We start from the raw sequence: 17,941 nt of genomic DNA on the forward strand, positions 1-17,941 counted from the left end.
CTGGACTATAGTGTGGATGCTCCCAAACTTCCCATTTAAACTGCTGAAGCAAGTCCCTCGTCAATGCAGCGGAGTGAGGACGGGCATTGTCGTGGAGGAGGATGACGCCGCTGGTCAGCAATCCGCGCCTTTTGTTTTGAATCGCGCGGCAAAGTCGACGTAACGTCTGACAGTAGGCAGCTGCATTTATGGTCTCACTTCTCTGCATGTAGTCAACGAGCAAAACACCCTTACGATCCCAAAAGACAGTAGCCATAACCTTTCAGGTGCTCAAATTTTGTTTGGCTTTTTTCGGCTTTTTCGGAGAATTTGAATGGTATCATTCCATGGATTGGCGCTTTGTTTCTGGAGTGATGTGCGAAATCCACGTCTCATCTCCAGTAACAATACGATTTAAAAGTTTATCGACATCCTTATGGTAACGGCTGAGAAAAGTCAATGCGGCTCCCATTCGCTTGGTTTTGTGTTCCTCCGATAACAGTCGAGGCACCCACCTTGCACTAATTTTTTTGTAACCAAGTTCACCACTGACAATTTCGTACAACACAGTTCTTGAAATTTCAGGAAAGAATTCGTGCAGCCCATCAATAGTGAATCGCCTATTCTCTTGAATTTTCCGCACAATTCTTCCTTTGAGTTTGTCAGTCACAACAGAAGGCCGGCCCGAGCGTTCCTCATCGTGCACATTCGTCCGTCCGTCATTAAACATAATGCACGACTTACGAACTGATGCTTCATTCATTACATTTCCATACACCTCAGTGATTTGTCTATAAATTTCTATCGGACGCACTTTTCTTGCATTCAAAAATCTTATCACACCACGAACCTCACACTTGGCGGGATCAGTAATTGTATCGCATATTTTACAGTCGCACAGCGAAGCAATAACGGACCGCAGCGGATTGCAGCTGGTGCCAGACTGAGGCTAAAGCATGCCCAGGTCAATAGCCCAGCGGCAGCGGGGGTGGGGGAACACGCGCACGCGCTAGCGCAAAACGTTCTTTACTTTCCGAATGACCCTCGTATATTACATATTTTAAATGTAATTACGTCTTAAAGGAAAAACGAAGGATCTAGTGGTGATACAGACATATACACCGACGACTTCGCATGCAAATGAAGAAGTAGAGGAAAATTATGATAAAATAGAAGAAATTATAGATAGGGAGAAGAAAGGTGCATGCATAATTCTAATGGGAGATTTCAATGCAGTTGTGGGAGAAAAACAGGAAGGTAGTATCGTAGGCAAATATGGTTTAGGCGAAAGAAATGAAAGGGGAGAGGGACTGGTGAGTTTCTGTAGACAGAATTCACTAGTAATTGGGAACACTTGGTTCAATCAGCACAAGAGAAGAAGATATACATGGAAATCGCCAATAGATGGCGGAAGATATCAGATAAACTATATTATGATTCAGGACAGGTATCGGAATAGCTTAAAGAACGCGAAGACCCTTCCCGGGGCGGATATTTTCTCTGATCATAATCTTGTGCTGGCCGAAGTAGATATTCAACTGAAAAATGTAGGCAGAAGAAAAGTAGGTAACAAAGTGTTGAATACTGAAAAGTTGAAAAACGAGGAAATAAGAAATCTTTTCGTTAAAAAATTCGAAGAAAAACGTTCAAACGAGGAAAGAATAGGTACAGGTAGTAACGCACGGTGGGAACATATTAAACGTTGCTTACAGCAAGCCGCAGAAGAAACAGTAGGTTACCGCGAACACAAAACTGCTAAGAAACCATGGGTTACAGAGCAGATGTTACAGAAAATGAGGGAGAGGAAGATGTGGAAACAGGTTGATACAGAAGAGGGCAGAAAGATGTACAGAAAGTTAAATAATGAATTACGAAGAGAAACAGGCAGAGCGAGGGAAGAGTTTTACAAAAGAAAATGCGAGGACATAGAAGAATTAGAAAGAGTTGGGAAATATGAGGAAATGTACAAGGAGGTGAAATCTATGGAATTTCGGAGGAAACAAGCGGGTATTATGATAGCAGTAGAAAATAAGAATGGGAAGGTAGTCAGCGAGAGAAATGAGGTCATAGGAAGGTGGAAAGAATTCATTGAAGACTTATATGAGAGTAGGGATAGACCGTGTAGCCTAAATGTTGAAGTAGAAAATGAAGTAGGCAAGGATGATAAAGGATTTAGTATTCTTAGGAATGAGTTTGAAAAGGCTATATCCGAGCTTAGGAATGAAAAGGCAACAACCGGAATAGATAACATACCAATCGAATTCATTAAAAATATAGGAGACAAGGGAAAGAAAGAATTGTTCCGACTATGCAATGAAATATATGAAACAGGAGAATGACCAAAAGACTTTCTGAAAACGATCATGATACCGATGGCTAAGAAATCGAACCCAAAGAGATGTGAGGATTATAGAACTATTAGTCTCATATCTCATGCAACTAAAATTCTGCTCCGAATACTGAACAAAAGGTTATATGAAAGAACAAATAAAGAAGTTGAGGAGGAGCAGTTCGAGTTCAGAAGAGGCAAGGGCACAAGAGATGCTATTGGATTATTAAAGGCGATCGGTGAAAGATTTATAGAAAAAGGAAAAGAGGTGTATGTTATATTTATTGGTCTAGAAAAGGCTTTTGACCGCGTGAATTGGGAATTGTTGTTGGGAGTTCTAACGAAGATAGGGTTGGAATGGACAGATAGAAGACTTTATAAGAAACTTACATGGACCAACAAGTAAGTGTTAGGATAGGGGAAGAACTGACGGAAGAGAGTGCAATTGGAAGGGGAGTTCGACAAGGATGCTGCCTCTCGCCAACACTATTTAATATCTATCTAGAAGAGATAGTGAAAAAGAGTTTACATGATGATGATGGTATTTCGGTAGGAGGTATAATGATTAGATGCATAAGATTTGCAGATGATATGGCGCTTGTTGCAGAATCTGAAAAGAAAATCAATAAAATGTTAGAAAAAATGAGAAAGGGCTTTAAAGAATATGGGATGAAAATAAATGTTAGAAAGACAAAAGCCATGGTGATTGGAACGAAGGGGAATAGAACAAGTGAATAGTTTTCGATATCTGGGTAGTATTCTTAGTAATAGCATGAAGTGCGAACTTGAAATAAAAGCAAGGATAGGAATGGCGAAAGAAGCCTTTAGGAGGAAGAAAAGTCTCTTTTGTGGGACCTTAAAGAAAGAGTTAAGAAAAAGACTCATAAAATGCTTCGTGTGGAGTGTTGTACTGTATGGGGCGGAAACGTGGACATTACGTAAAGGTGATGAAAATCGACTGGAAGCCTTCGAAATGTGGGTGTGGAGAAGAATGGAAAGAATTAGTTGGGTCGAGCGCAAAACGAATGAGAGAGTGTTAGAAATGGTGGGTGAGAAAAGAACAATTTTAGATATTATTAGGAAGAGGAAGAGAAACTGATTGGGACATTGCCTAAGAAGAGATTGTATCATGAGGGACGTCCTAGAGGGTATGGTGGCGGGAAAGAGAGGGAGGGGCGAAGGAGACTACAATTAATGGATGATATTAAAACAGAAAGATCATACGCGAAGACGAAAAGGTTAGCGGAGGGCCGTGGAGCATGGAAGCTTCTCAGTTGCGGCAAGTGATCTGTCAATAAAGGCAGAATACCTATGATGATGATGACGTCTTTGTTGAAATCTTAAAATGAAGTAAACTCATTTGTTTTGTTTCAAGGGTTTTATCCATCTGTTCCTCTTAAGAGTAGAGAGCTAGCCACTGCAGCAGGAAAGAGCCTGAGGAAAGAAGTCTCTGTAAAACCAAGCATTAAATCATGTATTAAAAAAATCAATTCAAAAGGTTCCGTTTTTATGGCTTCTGACAAGAAGATCAAGCATGAATATTATTCTTCAAAATAACTCTCTGATTCGAAGGAGGCACAAATATCCTTTTTCACTATGGCCAACTCTCTGGTTGGGGGGCCTAAAAATACTCTCCTGTGCCGGATCACAGTAGGCAGAGCTGGCAACTTATGCCCGCGTATGCATGGGTCGTTGGTGGTGGAACAACTCAGTCATATTAGCTAGTGCAGTAGAAGACAGTCGAGTAGCAACAATGGGTGAGGTTCGATTATCGTTTGTTGAACACAGGCTGTATTTAAATGATACTAAAAGTATAAGAACACTCGCTAAAGCTCGCTGGGGGCTCCGCCCCCAGACCCCCGGTCATGTCTTTGCCATGAGGTGTCAAGTTCTAGACAACTATTCCTTAAGGAATTCACTTCCCTTTACAGCGGACACCTGTTAGCAACACATACTTCAATTCAATCGGTATTGTTCCTTCCATGTAACTTTGAAAAGCAAACATACAATTTATTAGAAAGAACTCTATTACTACTTCTACTCTGGCAATCATGTATATGGCTTATTATGTACACTTTGCGCACATCTATACATGTTACAGACAAATACAGAATTTATTTTCTGAAACATAAACAGCGGACAGTCTTCCAATAGCCTACCTATTAAACCTTGCATTTTCCGAAAACACTCACTGTTTACAAATGTGAATTTTTGCAGCCTTTTAAATATTTATTCGTAGCATTTTTTTAATATTATGTTTTGCAGTGTAATTTAGTACAATGTATTATAATAGTGTCGTTGTTAATTGTACAGATTACCTGCAGGAAAAGTAATTCATATCTGTGATATAAGAGTGGGAAAATATTTCAGGCACATTTATTCCTGCACATTTATTCTTGTATTTACAATGAAGACTACAATTTACTAGGTAATTTACAAATATGAATATTGTTGGAGATCGTTTAAATTTTTTTCATAGCATTTGAGTGAACACTACTTTTGTACTATAATGTAGTACAGTGGATTATAATGGAAACCTTGGCCATAGTTGTACATATTACCTCAGCAAGACTTCTTGAAAAGTTTCATATATACTGCACAAATTCTTGCAGTTTCCCTGTATATTTATTCTTGTCGTTTCAATGAAGACTACAATTTATAGGTGATTTACAAATATGAATGTTGGAGGCTTTTTAAACATTTGTTGGTAACATTTGAGAGAACACTACTTTTGCACTGTAATGTAGAAAAGTCCTTTATAATGGAATCCTTCGGCATAGTAGCACATATTACCTGCAGCAAGACTTTTTGAAATATTTCATATTTACTGGACAATTTTTGCAGTCTACCTGTATCTCTCGTCTTGTATTTTCAAAGAAGACTACAATTTGTAGGTAATTTACAAATATGAATTTTGTAAAGGCTTTTTAAACATTAGTTCATAACATTTGATTGAACACTAGTTTTTGCACAGTAACGTATTACACTGTATTATAATGGTGTCCTTTGGTACAAATGTAATTATTGGGCAGTAAGACTTCTTCAAATGTTTATATATACTGGACAATTACATAGTCTTCCTGTATCTTTACTCTTACATTTTCAATGAAGACGATTATTTACTAGGTAATTTAGAATATGAATATTATTGGAGGCTTTTCAAAAATTTGTTTATAGCATCTTAAACAACACCACTTTCTGCATTCTAGTAGAACAGTGTATTAGAAAGGTGTATTTGTCATTTCTTATTACAATCAAATAACAAGACATCATTTCCTTAATGATACTAAAAAAACGCACATATAACACGATTACTATTCCGATTTTAGAGGTGTAATTCACAGACGCCGGTCCCTACGTACCAGTATATGTGAGCAGTAAGTAAGAAGTCGAAAATCTAAAGAATTGAGTAGTGTAGGGGAATGACGTGAGCCTACTGGGCAGGAGACCTGGGTTCGATTCCCAACAAGTTTTTCTCTCACTTTTTCTTTTTTAGAATGTTTATTTTTATAGCATAGGTGATTGCCAATAAGCTTGACTCTATTATACACGGCATTTCATTCCAACCGGACCCGCCACTAAAACTATTAAATCGAAAGGGGCACTTTTCCACGTATCTTATATATTATAACTATCTACGCTGCCGACGAGACAATTTTCAAGAAGTGTCCATTTGTGTGTGTGTGTGTGTATGAGCGTGTGTGTGTATTTCCTTAAAATTAATATTTTATACTTTCCACTTGTGGTATTGACTTCAAATTTGGTATACGCATGTATCTTAACGAGGGACATAAAATGGGGGTGAGATATTTTGCAATCATTTCCGGTTTGAAGCAGACACTGTTGTCGCGAGACAAAATGTATTGTTGTCTTGTATGGACACTATATCGTGAAAATCATGCCCAATGTTTCTTTCAGACTTTTTGGGGGACACTGCCTCCTCAGAGCGCCCCTGGCGAGATCAAAATAATACGTTTATAATACAATAACAAATAGAATGTTATCAGCAGTGTCCCCGAGCTAATAATCCCCCTCCCGAACATAGCTTCCGAAAGAGACACTGGTGATGCTCCATTTCCAAAGCTACATAAGTTTGATTTTAAATACTTCAGTATCTTCTCGAAAGTTTACACGAACATACTGCCTCGTTTCGGGACCATCTCAAAAGTTGCCGTGTAAATACATATTTTTCCTCTACGTATGTAGTAATGAAAATATTTTGTTCCCGCAATACGAACACAAAGTACTTTGCTAATACGAAGAAATGGAGATCAGAAAAATACAAAACGGAAATAGAACCCAGGCCAGCTACTTACAAAGCCCACACGTTACCTCTGTGCCATGCTTGTACGTTCATTTGTGTTTGTTCTATTATGCTTAACATAGCTCATAACGAGGCAGATCAAGCCAATTCAACAACATGGCAACTTTGCATTCAAGATGGCGACTTCTCCAATGATATGTTTCTTCATTGAAGCTGCACTTCATCCTTAAGAGTATAGAGAAACATGACTGTCCTACCGTGAGAACAACTTACAATTTTCATGGTTACAAACTTTTGAACCGCCATCTTGAAGATGACGACTTTTCCAACATGTCAGATTTTCCCCCTTACTTACGCTGTAATCTACACACTTGAACGCAATTTCGTGATTTCGCCATATCTACAAGTTGTCTAGAATTAGACGCCCCATAACATTCCTAGCACTTTCTTACACCGAAGATGATTATTTTTTTCAAGTTTAAGGGCGGATTCGCAAACTACGCATCAGAATAAACATCAGCTCGAAATTTCAAAGTCCTAGACACAGCCATTACAAATTTCACATTTTTTCGATTTGCACCGCCAAACCAAAACGAATTTTAATGCTCTTTTTTCTAACATAAACTATGTTTCTATCTTCACTGCCTGACAAAATATGACGTTTCTATCATGTGCGGAACTACTCTAAAAACCAGTATTTCGAAACGACGAAAAATTTCGACACTTCATTTACGTGGAAAATATCGCCTTTTTCATGATACCGGAATTTTCCCATTACTCACATCACATGACGAACAAGTATGCAAAATTTGGTGTTTGTATGTTTTGCGGAAGTATACAAACAATTAAGTGTGATTCTGACTTTAGAGGTATATAATTCCCGAGTACAACGGCATTGACAGAGAGAGAGTTTGGAACACCACCACCAACACGTGGAACAATTGCCAGCATTCGCGATAAATTCGAAGCCGACGGAACAGTTAAAAGATGTAAACAAGGAAAGATCCGTCCGGTCACAAACAGCTAGAAGTCCGGTGTCGAGTGCTGCTGTGTTGCAACATTTCACTTCAGCCGTTTGCTGCATAAATCACTCAACCAGAGAGCGCGCGCAAGTGGGATGAACCACTCAAGTATAAAACTCATTCTGAAAAGGGGAAAGTGGAAAGTGGAAAGTATACATTCCAAGACTACTACACGTAATGAATGAAGACAACTCAGATCGAAGGATGGACTACTGTGAATGATTCCCGCATATGATTGGCGAGAAGGCGGAATATGCAAGGAAGGTTGTGTGGGCTGACGAGGCGCAATTTAAACTTAACGGTACTGTGAACCCCCATAATTGTGTCTACTGGACTCCTGAAAATCCTCACGCCTAAGGAACAGGACAGTGAATCTATCGGGGGTTGCTGTGTGGTGTAGCCTATCAGTGCATGATGTGATTGGCTTTTTCTTCTTTGAGGTTACCGTAACTGGTGAGACGTATCGTGATATGGTTCAGACAAGGATTTTTGCCTGGCATCCGAAACCTGCATAGTGATTAACTTTTTTACATGCATGAAGACGAAATCCCATCTCACCATCGAGATGTCAGATTATACCTCGATAAAACTCTACCCGTACGGTGGGTTGGTCGAAGAGATCCTATTGAGTACCCATTTCGGTCTCCTGATTCGACATCTCTGGAGTGTCGAGAATAACGTGTATCGATGAAAACCAGCAACAATCGATGAGCTGCGTGAAAAAATCATAGCATCAGGTGCTGCCATTACACCAAATACACTAACAATCTCAGTTCGGTGAGCCGGCACCATGGGCATTGTATAGAAGCTGCTGGTGGTTATTTCGAACACATACCTCTCTCAGTGCCAATAATTGTCACGTCAAGTCAAATTTGTCATGAGATATGGACTAGCAAACAGTGAATATATTTTTCGGACTCCTCTGTATATATAAAACGTTTCCTCTTGAAATCATGAGAAAAGTACGAATAATAAATATGCATGTGCAGTAATTTCTATCTGCTGTGATGCGAAATTGCGTCAGTATAACAATGGGTTCTCTGTATATTTAAGGTACCGGCTACTTCCGGCATTACGTATTGTTATCGACTTTTGCATACATATCACAGTAATTTTCCAGTAAAATTTAAAAGTTGGACACCATTACTTCTATATCTAAGGATTACTTAGAGACTGCTCATTAAATTTAACTAATTGTACAGTTTCACATAATATTTGTATAAATTTCTTTACAAATTAAAGACAAAGTTGAAGCAACGGTCTTTTTTCGCTATCTAAATTTTATCTCTATAAGGTTTTAAGTTATATTTAAAATACGTCGTAACTTGAAATAAGTTAAATTTCTAATAAATGTCTTTAAAAGCAGAAGAGCTTAAAAGATAAATACGCTTCAAACCTAAATAAGTTGAATGCGTACTCACTTGTATACCAGTATATTTTTTCCCTTCAGAAGGGCTAATCACTATCATGCTTCGCGATTTATGTAGACATTTTGTTTCGAGTTCTTCTTTGATTAAATCTAATAAGGATGATGATATTGAGTTATACTTGTTACGAGAACTCGGCTTAGAGGCTGTGTTCAAAGAACTGCTATGCTCACATCTAGTGGAATACAGATCTGTAAAAGAAATATTTCATAGATTTAAGATGCCTATGTATGAAGTGATACAAAATTTAAAAACGCTCATATCAGCAAAAACGTTACAGATGCGTTGCACCAGGTACATATGAAACAAACTAAAAATAAATTTGTTCATCACATGCATGAAAATTCCATCATAAGGGGATTTGTTTATTGTTACAGATGGTTAGATTATTATTATTATTATTATTATTATTATTATTATTATTATTATTATTATTATTATTATTATTATTATTATTATTATTATTATTATTATCGCTTCTTGGTCCTTGGCCCCCTGATTACTATTCTACTTCTAAAGTTTTCCTTTATCTTCTAGCCAATTTTCAACTTGAGTAGCCGTCCCTTCCTCCAAATGTACAAAATCTTTCCTCTTTTTTTAACACTTCTTTGGCTGGTGGAACTGGTTAACACTGAGCAACCGGTTGTGTGATTAATGTTACATGAATTGTGTGTTGCAATATAGCTTTCTGATTAAAAGAGTCAATTCAATTACTGTCCATCTTCTGAAATCTATCAACAAGGCTTCTTGTTTAGGAAAGATGGTGATGTCTTTCTTCTTTTAGATACTGGCAGGTCGAGAAACGAACATAACATATTCTTATTATCTAGACTTCACTCTATTGACCAGCACGAGTGCATTTTTTCTTTTATTCTGGATTCTACATTTTAATTTCGTGTAAATAAATGGCACCTGCATTAGATAAATGTCCCAAATGTAAACAACTAGTTCATGAAAGAAAAAAACTATGAGATGTATTATTTGTGTAAATAAAAGCCACCCTACATGTCTAGAACAATTAAGTATAGCTGTTCAGTTCGTCAGTTACGACTGATGTGGTTGGAGACATGTTGTAAATGTGGTGTGCACCAAACCAAAAATCAAATAAAACTCTTACTCATCATTTCATGTTGAAGTGGATGAAACTGATTTTTCCACAATAAACTTTCCTGAAGCGTGTCCTACTGGTGTTCTTATAGGTCATATTTTTTTGGCAAATTACGCAATCATGAGGAACTTACTGATAATACTGATACTCGTACTAAGCATGACCACTCTTAGGGTGTGGTATCAAAATGTAGGTGAACTTCGAACTAAATGTAGTGATTTTTTTCTTCTGTTGCTGATTATAACTGTGATGTAATAGTAGTTACTTAAACTTGGTCGTCGGATACTCACAACGATTGTAGTTATTTTGCTGATGCTTACTCATGGTTTAGGGCAGATAGACAATATTGTGATGATACGTGTACCAGGGCAGGCTCTCTGCTGGCCGTTAAAAATCACTTTCTTGTCTATCAAAGATATGATCTAGAAAAAAGTAAATAAATGCGTTTGTGTTTAAGTAAAGTATAAATTAAGTAAGAATTTGTTTATCTGTGTTTATCTTCCTCCATACTTCTGTTCTCAAGATTTTGACAATTATCTTAATTATATTGCTTGTAAGCTGAAATTTCTGAGTTATGATATATTAATAACTGGAAAGGTTGCCATAGCACCAGACTGTTGCGTGATCAGGTCAAAAGTCACATTGCGTGCTAAATCGAAGCTGGAGATTCCAAATCAAGATATGAGATATTAACCTCAGTGTGGGGCGCTCTGGGTAATTCGAAGAAGCTGCATACACTTTAACATTATTATTGATTTTACTCAAACAACTTGACTTTTGACAATGTTCTATCCATTTTTACCTTACGTGTTATACATCGTTTTTAAGCTCTTCATTATGTCTTTGCAATAAGCTTTCAGTTAGCCATATCCCTATTATAGTTTTTGAGATATGTGAACAACTTCATTCTTTTCACTGATTTTCCATTGACTTTAACGTTCAAGTTTTGTGATTTTATTTTGACGTTCCATCCATTTTAGGGCAATTTCTTTTTTGAATGTAGAATCTACATTGTTCTATATTTAAGCTGATTTTCAGCCATCTCCCTCTTTAGGTTTCGAGATAAGTGGTTTTTCATTGATTTTCCATTGACATTAATGTTAATGTTGCGTGTTTTTTTTTTTTTTTTTTTTTTTTTTTACTATGTTCCATCCATTTTAGGACAATTTCTTTTCTGTATGTTGAATCTACATAGTCTGATCTATGCTTAATCTGACTTCCAGCCATCTCCCTCTTTTGATTTTTGAGATAAGTGAATGAACTATTATTTTCTCATTCATTTTCCACTGACTTTAATGTTAATGTTTCGTAATTTTTGACTATGTTCCATCCATTTTAGGATAATTTGCTTTTAAAATAAGGAATCTACATAGTCTCTCTCTTCTAAATTTACGCGGAATTCAGTTATCTTCCTTTTTTGGTTTTCGAAATAAGTGGAAGAAGTATTTATTTTTCATCGATTTTCCGTTAACATTAATGTTAATGTTTCGTGCTTTTTTGACTATGTTCCATCCATTTTAGGACCATTTGGTTTTTGAATATAGAATCTACATAGTCTCTTCTATATTTAAATTGAATTTCAGCCATCTCCCCCAAAGTGTGTTCACATCATTGCAATCGGATAGGCCTTTTTTAGTATCTCTAAAGTTGATCGGATCATAAATGCACCACTTCCTGAAATATATTACTATTCCAAAATCAAATTTCAAGCTCTCTCAAATCTTCTGCATAATATAAATTTAATTGTGGATTCATCAGTTTCTAATTTGGATTTAGTAATGTGCTAATGCTAATATTCTTTCTAACCAAAATTATGAATACATGGTATCTCCTGATATACATATTATCATTCTTTTGAAATTAAGCTTTTTCTTTGTGAGGGTTATAATTGTACTAAGTTCCTGAATGTTTTAGATTTGCTAAAGAGAAGTATTATTCTCTCTATTCTCAGCTTCTTAAAATCAATTGGTGTAATATTTTATTAGGTGATGATATTAATTCAGTCGCCCATAAAGTAGAGAAAGTCTTTAATATCAATTATGAAGAATCACATTCCAGTGTTAAGACCTAGAAAATTTAACTATTCCTTATAGCACTCTGAAAATAAAAGAAAACTATTTTATTATTAAAAGCAAAGAATTCTGCTCATAAGAAATACAAAATTACTTTATCTTATGATGATTTTTTTTTATCTTGTTGCACAGCTTTTAAATGACAATCGAAAGAAGACCAACGTATTCATTATAACAGAGTTGGAAAATTATTTGAGCAGCTGTCCTGACAAATTTTAGAGATATCTTAATTCTATTAATTGTAAATCATAAAAAATAATTTAAAATAACTCAATTATAACTGGTAATAAATTATTAGTTGACTCTTCCGCTGAATTCTCGTATCAGTTTTCCAGGCATTTCCTGATGAGGATGTTGAAGTTCTTCCATTACCTAACAATTTTTGTACTATGAAACCACCTGTGATTTCGACTCTACAGGTATTAGACGCAATTAAAACACTAAAGATTAAATCAGATTGTGATAAGGATGGTATTTGGCTTTTATCATAAAGGGAATAGCTAATATTATTCTTTCTATATTCGCATCTTTGTTCAATCGGAGTCTCAATGCTAGCATTCATCTGGAAGACTGCTGTTATTGCTCCGATTCCTAAACTAAGTGTAATTCTATTAACAATTTTAGACCAATGTATGTTATTAATGTCCTTCCAAAGATTTTCGGAAAAATAACTTCTGAATATTCGTATAATCAGACGCATGTAAAAATTGATATTAATCAACATGGCTTTATGAATGGCAAAACGACAGTTACTAATTTTTTCCAGTTTAATGGACAATATATTATCTGTATTTATAAAGGTGATCAAACATATGCTATTTACATCGATTTGCTAATGGGTTTGATAAGCTGCCTCATTACTTGCTGCTGAAGAAATTGGTTAAATTTGATCTACCTGTATGTAATATTATTTTTTTTATTTGACTAAGAAAATTGTGATAAAATATAAAGGTAGTTTAATATTACATCTGGAGTACCTTAAGGCTCTAATTTGATCCCTTGTTGTTTATACTGTACACAAATGACATATCTGAGAAAATAACTATTAAACACTTACTGTATGCCGATGATATAAAGATTTTTCATTCTATTACTTGTATTTATGACCATCAAATTTTGCAGAACAATACGAATACAACTGTACATTGGTCCGAGAAGAACTTTTTACCTTTAAACTTTATAAAAACGCAAGGCATAACATTTTCTAGAAAAAAAGTTAATACGTCTTTATTTAACTATAAAATAGGCTCATAGGAACTTAAATTTCATAATAGTGTAAGTGATTTCGGAATCATTTTGGATAAGAAATTAATTTCCTTGAAACATTTGCAGCTTGTAACAAAGAAATCTAAGAAAAAATTAACACTAATGAAATGGATATGTAGAAATTTTTACAATGTGGACACCTGTAAGATTCTATTTATATGAAATGTACGTTCTCATTTAGAATATGGCACAATTATTTGGAACTGTGTACCAAGATACTCAGCTAACTGCATGGAATCGATTCAGAATAATTTTCTTGCATGGCTCGAATGGAAATTTAAAAAGTTGAATAATATGAAGTTATCAGATATTCCTTGTGATTTAGACTTGCTAATCTAGAAAAATAGGCATTACCTTTTGATCTCAAGTTCACCCGTAATATTCTCCATGGTAGTTTTTAATCTTGTTTACTTTATGTCTATTAGAATAACTTACAACCGGACAAGGAATTTCACTGTTTTTCTTTTCTTTTTCTCTTTTTTTTTGTATTATTTCTCTCACAATCATCTATTTATAGTTGTATTGCTACGATAAATATGTTTAACACTGTTTTAGTTCTATTCCAAATTAAATATATCGAATACTACATTTTTTCATATTTTTAGGTTGTTGAGTTATTTTTTCATATTGTTTATTTCTGTATTATTCATGTTGTTTTGTCTTACCAATATACACTATTATTTGTCGTGGATTATATATTCTTTGATGCGTTGTCAACTTCTGTATTTTACATTTAAAAAAATATTTACCTTTGTTGACGGAATGTTTATAATCTTTTACTGTATGATTTTACACTATGTTCTGTATTATCAGCATATTTTATTTGCATGTTTTTCTCTTTTTACTAATTTCTTCTCTTTTATTTATTTTTGTTGTTCATCATTATTAGTAACACAGGTCTGCAACCAAAACGCTGTTTGCATAAGTTTAGCTGATTTTTACACTTCTGGGTGCACCGAAGTCGAAAATGACCCCCGTTTCTTCCTGGGACGTCAAGTTTTTGTACAATCTAAATGTAACATGGTCAAACAGATAGCTGAAAATCGCTAAATTGCAAATGCATCACACGAAAATAAAAATGAACGTGGAAGATTAAATGTATTTATGCTCTCCGAAACATGAAAATACATGTATATTGGCCCATATGGGGATCACTGACACATATCGTAATGGGTCATGAATGAGAGTATGAGATTACAAAGAAAAACCAAAAACAATAAATCTGTTTATAAAACGAATTTTGTAAGATTACAACTTAAATTGGTAAAACGTTGTAAATAGTTCTGGCTACGCTCTTTGTTTCTCAAGTACTACGAGTACGAGAGTACGCGGGTTTTTGTTGGGGCTGATATTAGAAAACTCATATCCGACAAAGACTTCATCAGTTCAATGACTTCAAGATACCAAAGAAATGGAACGACTTATCAGGGAAACTGGAGTGTTACGATGATGGCAAACTACTGCTGGATGTTGTTTAGGGATCTTCCGGCAGCCACGTGCAAAAGGACAAGCTCCAAATGAAGTTTGACCTTAAAAAAAAAACGATTTCATAAGCAATCTGATTGAGGGTGTTATTACTTTTTTGTCTTCACGTGTGTGCGTGTTTTTGTACATTAATTTGTGTTTGAATGCCACTCATTCTAGCTTTGGAACTTCTTTTATAAAATAACAGACAAATTCTGACCAAAGCATATATTAACTAATAAATAATAGCGTTACAGTTTCGGCAAATTAACTTTGCCTTCATGTGTCTGATGAAGGCAAAGTTAATTTGCCGAAACTGTAACGCTATTATTTATTAGTTAATATATGCTTTGGTCAGAATTTGTCTGTTATTTTATAATTTGTGTTACGCTGTTCATGGTGTTTCTGTAAATCGCATATTTGTGTTCATATTTTTGTTCAACAATGACCACCCGTTTGTTCGGAACCCAGACGTCCCAGGAAAAACGGTTGTCATTCCTGGATTCAGCGTACCCCAACACATACGAATCAGTTAACTAAACCGAAACAGCTTAGCATTGTTTTATTTTTGCAGACCTGTGTAATTATTGTACATTTATATCCTTTTTACTGTACTTGGTCATGTTACGTATATTATTTTGTTTTACCTTTGCCATTGTAATCATTTTGTCATTTTTTAAATTCCTTGTGTCCACTGACTGTCCATGTCAAGAAACATATTCAACGTTACTGTTGTTATTATTGACATCAACAACTGCTACTACTAAAAATGTAATTTGTTTATGTATTTATTTTGACTAACACATATCGAGCTTAAGGATATCTAAAATCTACACATACTAATAATGCAAATAATTACGGTAAAATAGAAATGATGGACCTATGTGTTTGCATATGTGTTTGCTATGTATAATAAAATTTATATAAGGTAGCATATAAGTTAATGTATAACATATATAATCATTCTTCTGAATTTCATCTCTGTACGAGAGTTACACTTAATTTCTTTATGTATTTATTTTGACTAACACTTATCGAGCTTAAGGATATCTAAAATCTACACATACTAATAATGCAAATAATTACGGTAAAATAGAAATGATGGACCTATGTGTTTGCGTGTGTGTTTGCTATGTATAATAAAATTTATATAAGGTAGCATATAAGTTAATGTATAACATACATAATCATTCTTCTGAATTTCATCTCTGTACGAGGGTTACACTGAAAGTTTCGAAAACCACGTACTGGGAACAATGTAATCTGTTAGATTTTGTTGTAGTTATAAACTGTCATCTTTGTTCACTCTAAATGCAAAATCTTATGTAACTCGGAACTTTTGTCGTTGCAGGGCACTAGTTTGAAGTGAGGTGGTCGTGATCAAAAATGGACCTGACGAGAGAGCATTTCCGTGCCATAATTTAATACGGTTTTCGCCAATGGTTAACACAGCAAGAGTATATTCATCGGATGACTGCTACTTTTCCTGATATGAAGCCCTATCCCAGACGATAATTTACAAATAGTTTCAGAAATTCAGATGTGGTCGGGTCAGTCTGAATGATGAGGATCGTGCAGGTCATCCATCAACAGCCATAGTGCCCAAAAACATTGAAGCTGTTCGTGAATTAATTAACACTGATCGACATGTGACTTATCGTGAAATTCAGGGGACCTTATGTATTGACATGAATCAAATACAAAACAATGTTGCACAATCATCTAGGTGTGAAGATTACATATGAGAAGTTAATATAAAAGTATGTAATAAGAAAAATAATATTTAAAATATTATGATGAGAAGAGAGCACACAAAAATGATAAGAAAAGATGTCACGACTGAAAATTGGGAAGGAACCAGGCCAAAAGCCTTCAAAATGGGACTATCCAGGTCAGAGCGGGGTGCAAGGTAACTTTAATATATAGGTAGGTTATTCATACACATTAAAAAGAAAGCATTCTAGTAGATTTATCTAGAGTTACGCTAAAGTATATTTTCACGCAGACATTCGATTAACTCTATCGTACCATCTATATATTAGAATTATAAAATACAAACTTTCAAGAATGAAGTTATTAAAGGACTTCGTTCCAGATGACTGAATAGACATGACCAAAATTAGATATACCCAACTCATATGTTCTTTTGTCAGTAACTTCCCATCAAACTGACGAAATGGAATACAATTTTCAGAACTGAGCAGAGAATTAAGTTTTCTCTACGGCAAAGAAAAGAAAATTGCTCGACTACGTAAGATTATTAAATTTTTGACAAAAGAATGAATACGTTATATATCGACGGCTTGATAAAACATTTGTTTATAAGATTCTGACTTTTAAAATTATTTCCTCCATAAATCGTAATTCTGAACTCACCCTTTTCCTTCTCGGTTTTTGATCCTTCATTTTGTTCGATTGTAGAAATTGTTGTTGATAAACAGTCTGAATTCATTTCTATATAATTAGCTCTCTCACCAGTAAAATACTAATATTTCTGCGTTTAGTTATTTAAGAAGTTTAAAGAACTAAAGTTCAATAAGAGTATGATTGTTACTATGATATTGGTAATTGTTAAAATTATGCTTTTAATGTTAGTGTGCTAAAATTATATATAATATATGATGTATCTATCTATCTATCTATCTATCTATTTATCTATCTATATCTATATCTATATCTATATCTATATCTATATCTATATCTATATATATATATATATATATATATATATATATATATATATAGAGAGAGAGAGAGAGAGAGAGAGAGAGAGAGAGAGAGGGAGGGAGGGGGGATAGGTTAAGTGTATTAATGTTCAAATTTACAATGAAAGAAAATAATACAGTAATTACCAATAAATAACAAGAAAAAGAAACTGAGGTAATTCAAACCTTCTGAATTAAGGTTTAAGAAAAACAAAAATAATCTAACGTCATTGGCAACTTAGATATAGATCTGTGCCAAAACAAAACTACCTCTTCATGGAATATCCTAGAACTGGAATTGAATT

General features: G+C 34.8%; 1 protein-coding gene across 1 annotated transcript in view; it reads right to left on the reverse strand.

Annotated features, from left to right (window-relative positions):
• LOC145679816 (uncharacterized) overlaps positions 1-17,466 on the reverse strand; it is a 70,176-nt gene extending 52,710 nt beyond the window's left edge. Inside the window, exons 1-2 of the mRNA XM_081750343.1 lie at positions 17,308-17,466; positions 9,016-9,212 (exon numbers count right to left, since the gene is read on the reverse strand). Coding sequence (XP_081606469.1) covers positions 9,016-9,212; positions 17,308-17,383 — 273 coding nt within the window. The 5' untranslated portion in view covers positions 17,384-17,466. The remainder of the gene's footprint in view (positions 1-9,015; positions 9,213-17,307) is intronic.
• Between the last annotated feature and the right edge of the window lie 475 nt (positions 17,467-17,941).

This window comes from Thermobia domestica, chromosome 2, assembly GCF_964235325.1.
Source record: "Thermobia domestica chromosome 2, izTheDome1.hap1.1, whole genome shotgun sequence".
In the NCBI taxonomy this organism is placed as follows: domain Eukaryota; kingdom Metazoa; phylum Arthropoda; class Insecta; order Zygentoma; family Lepismatidae; genus Thermobia; species Thermobia domestica.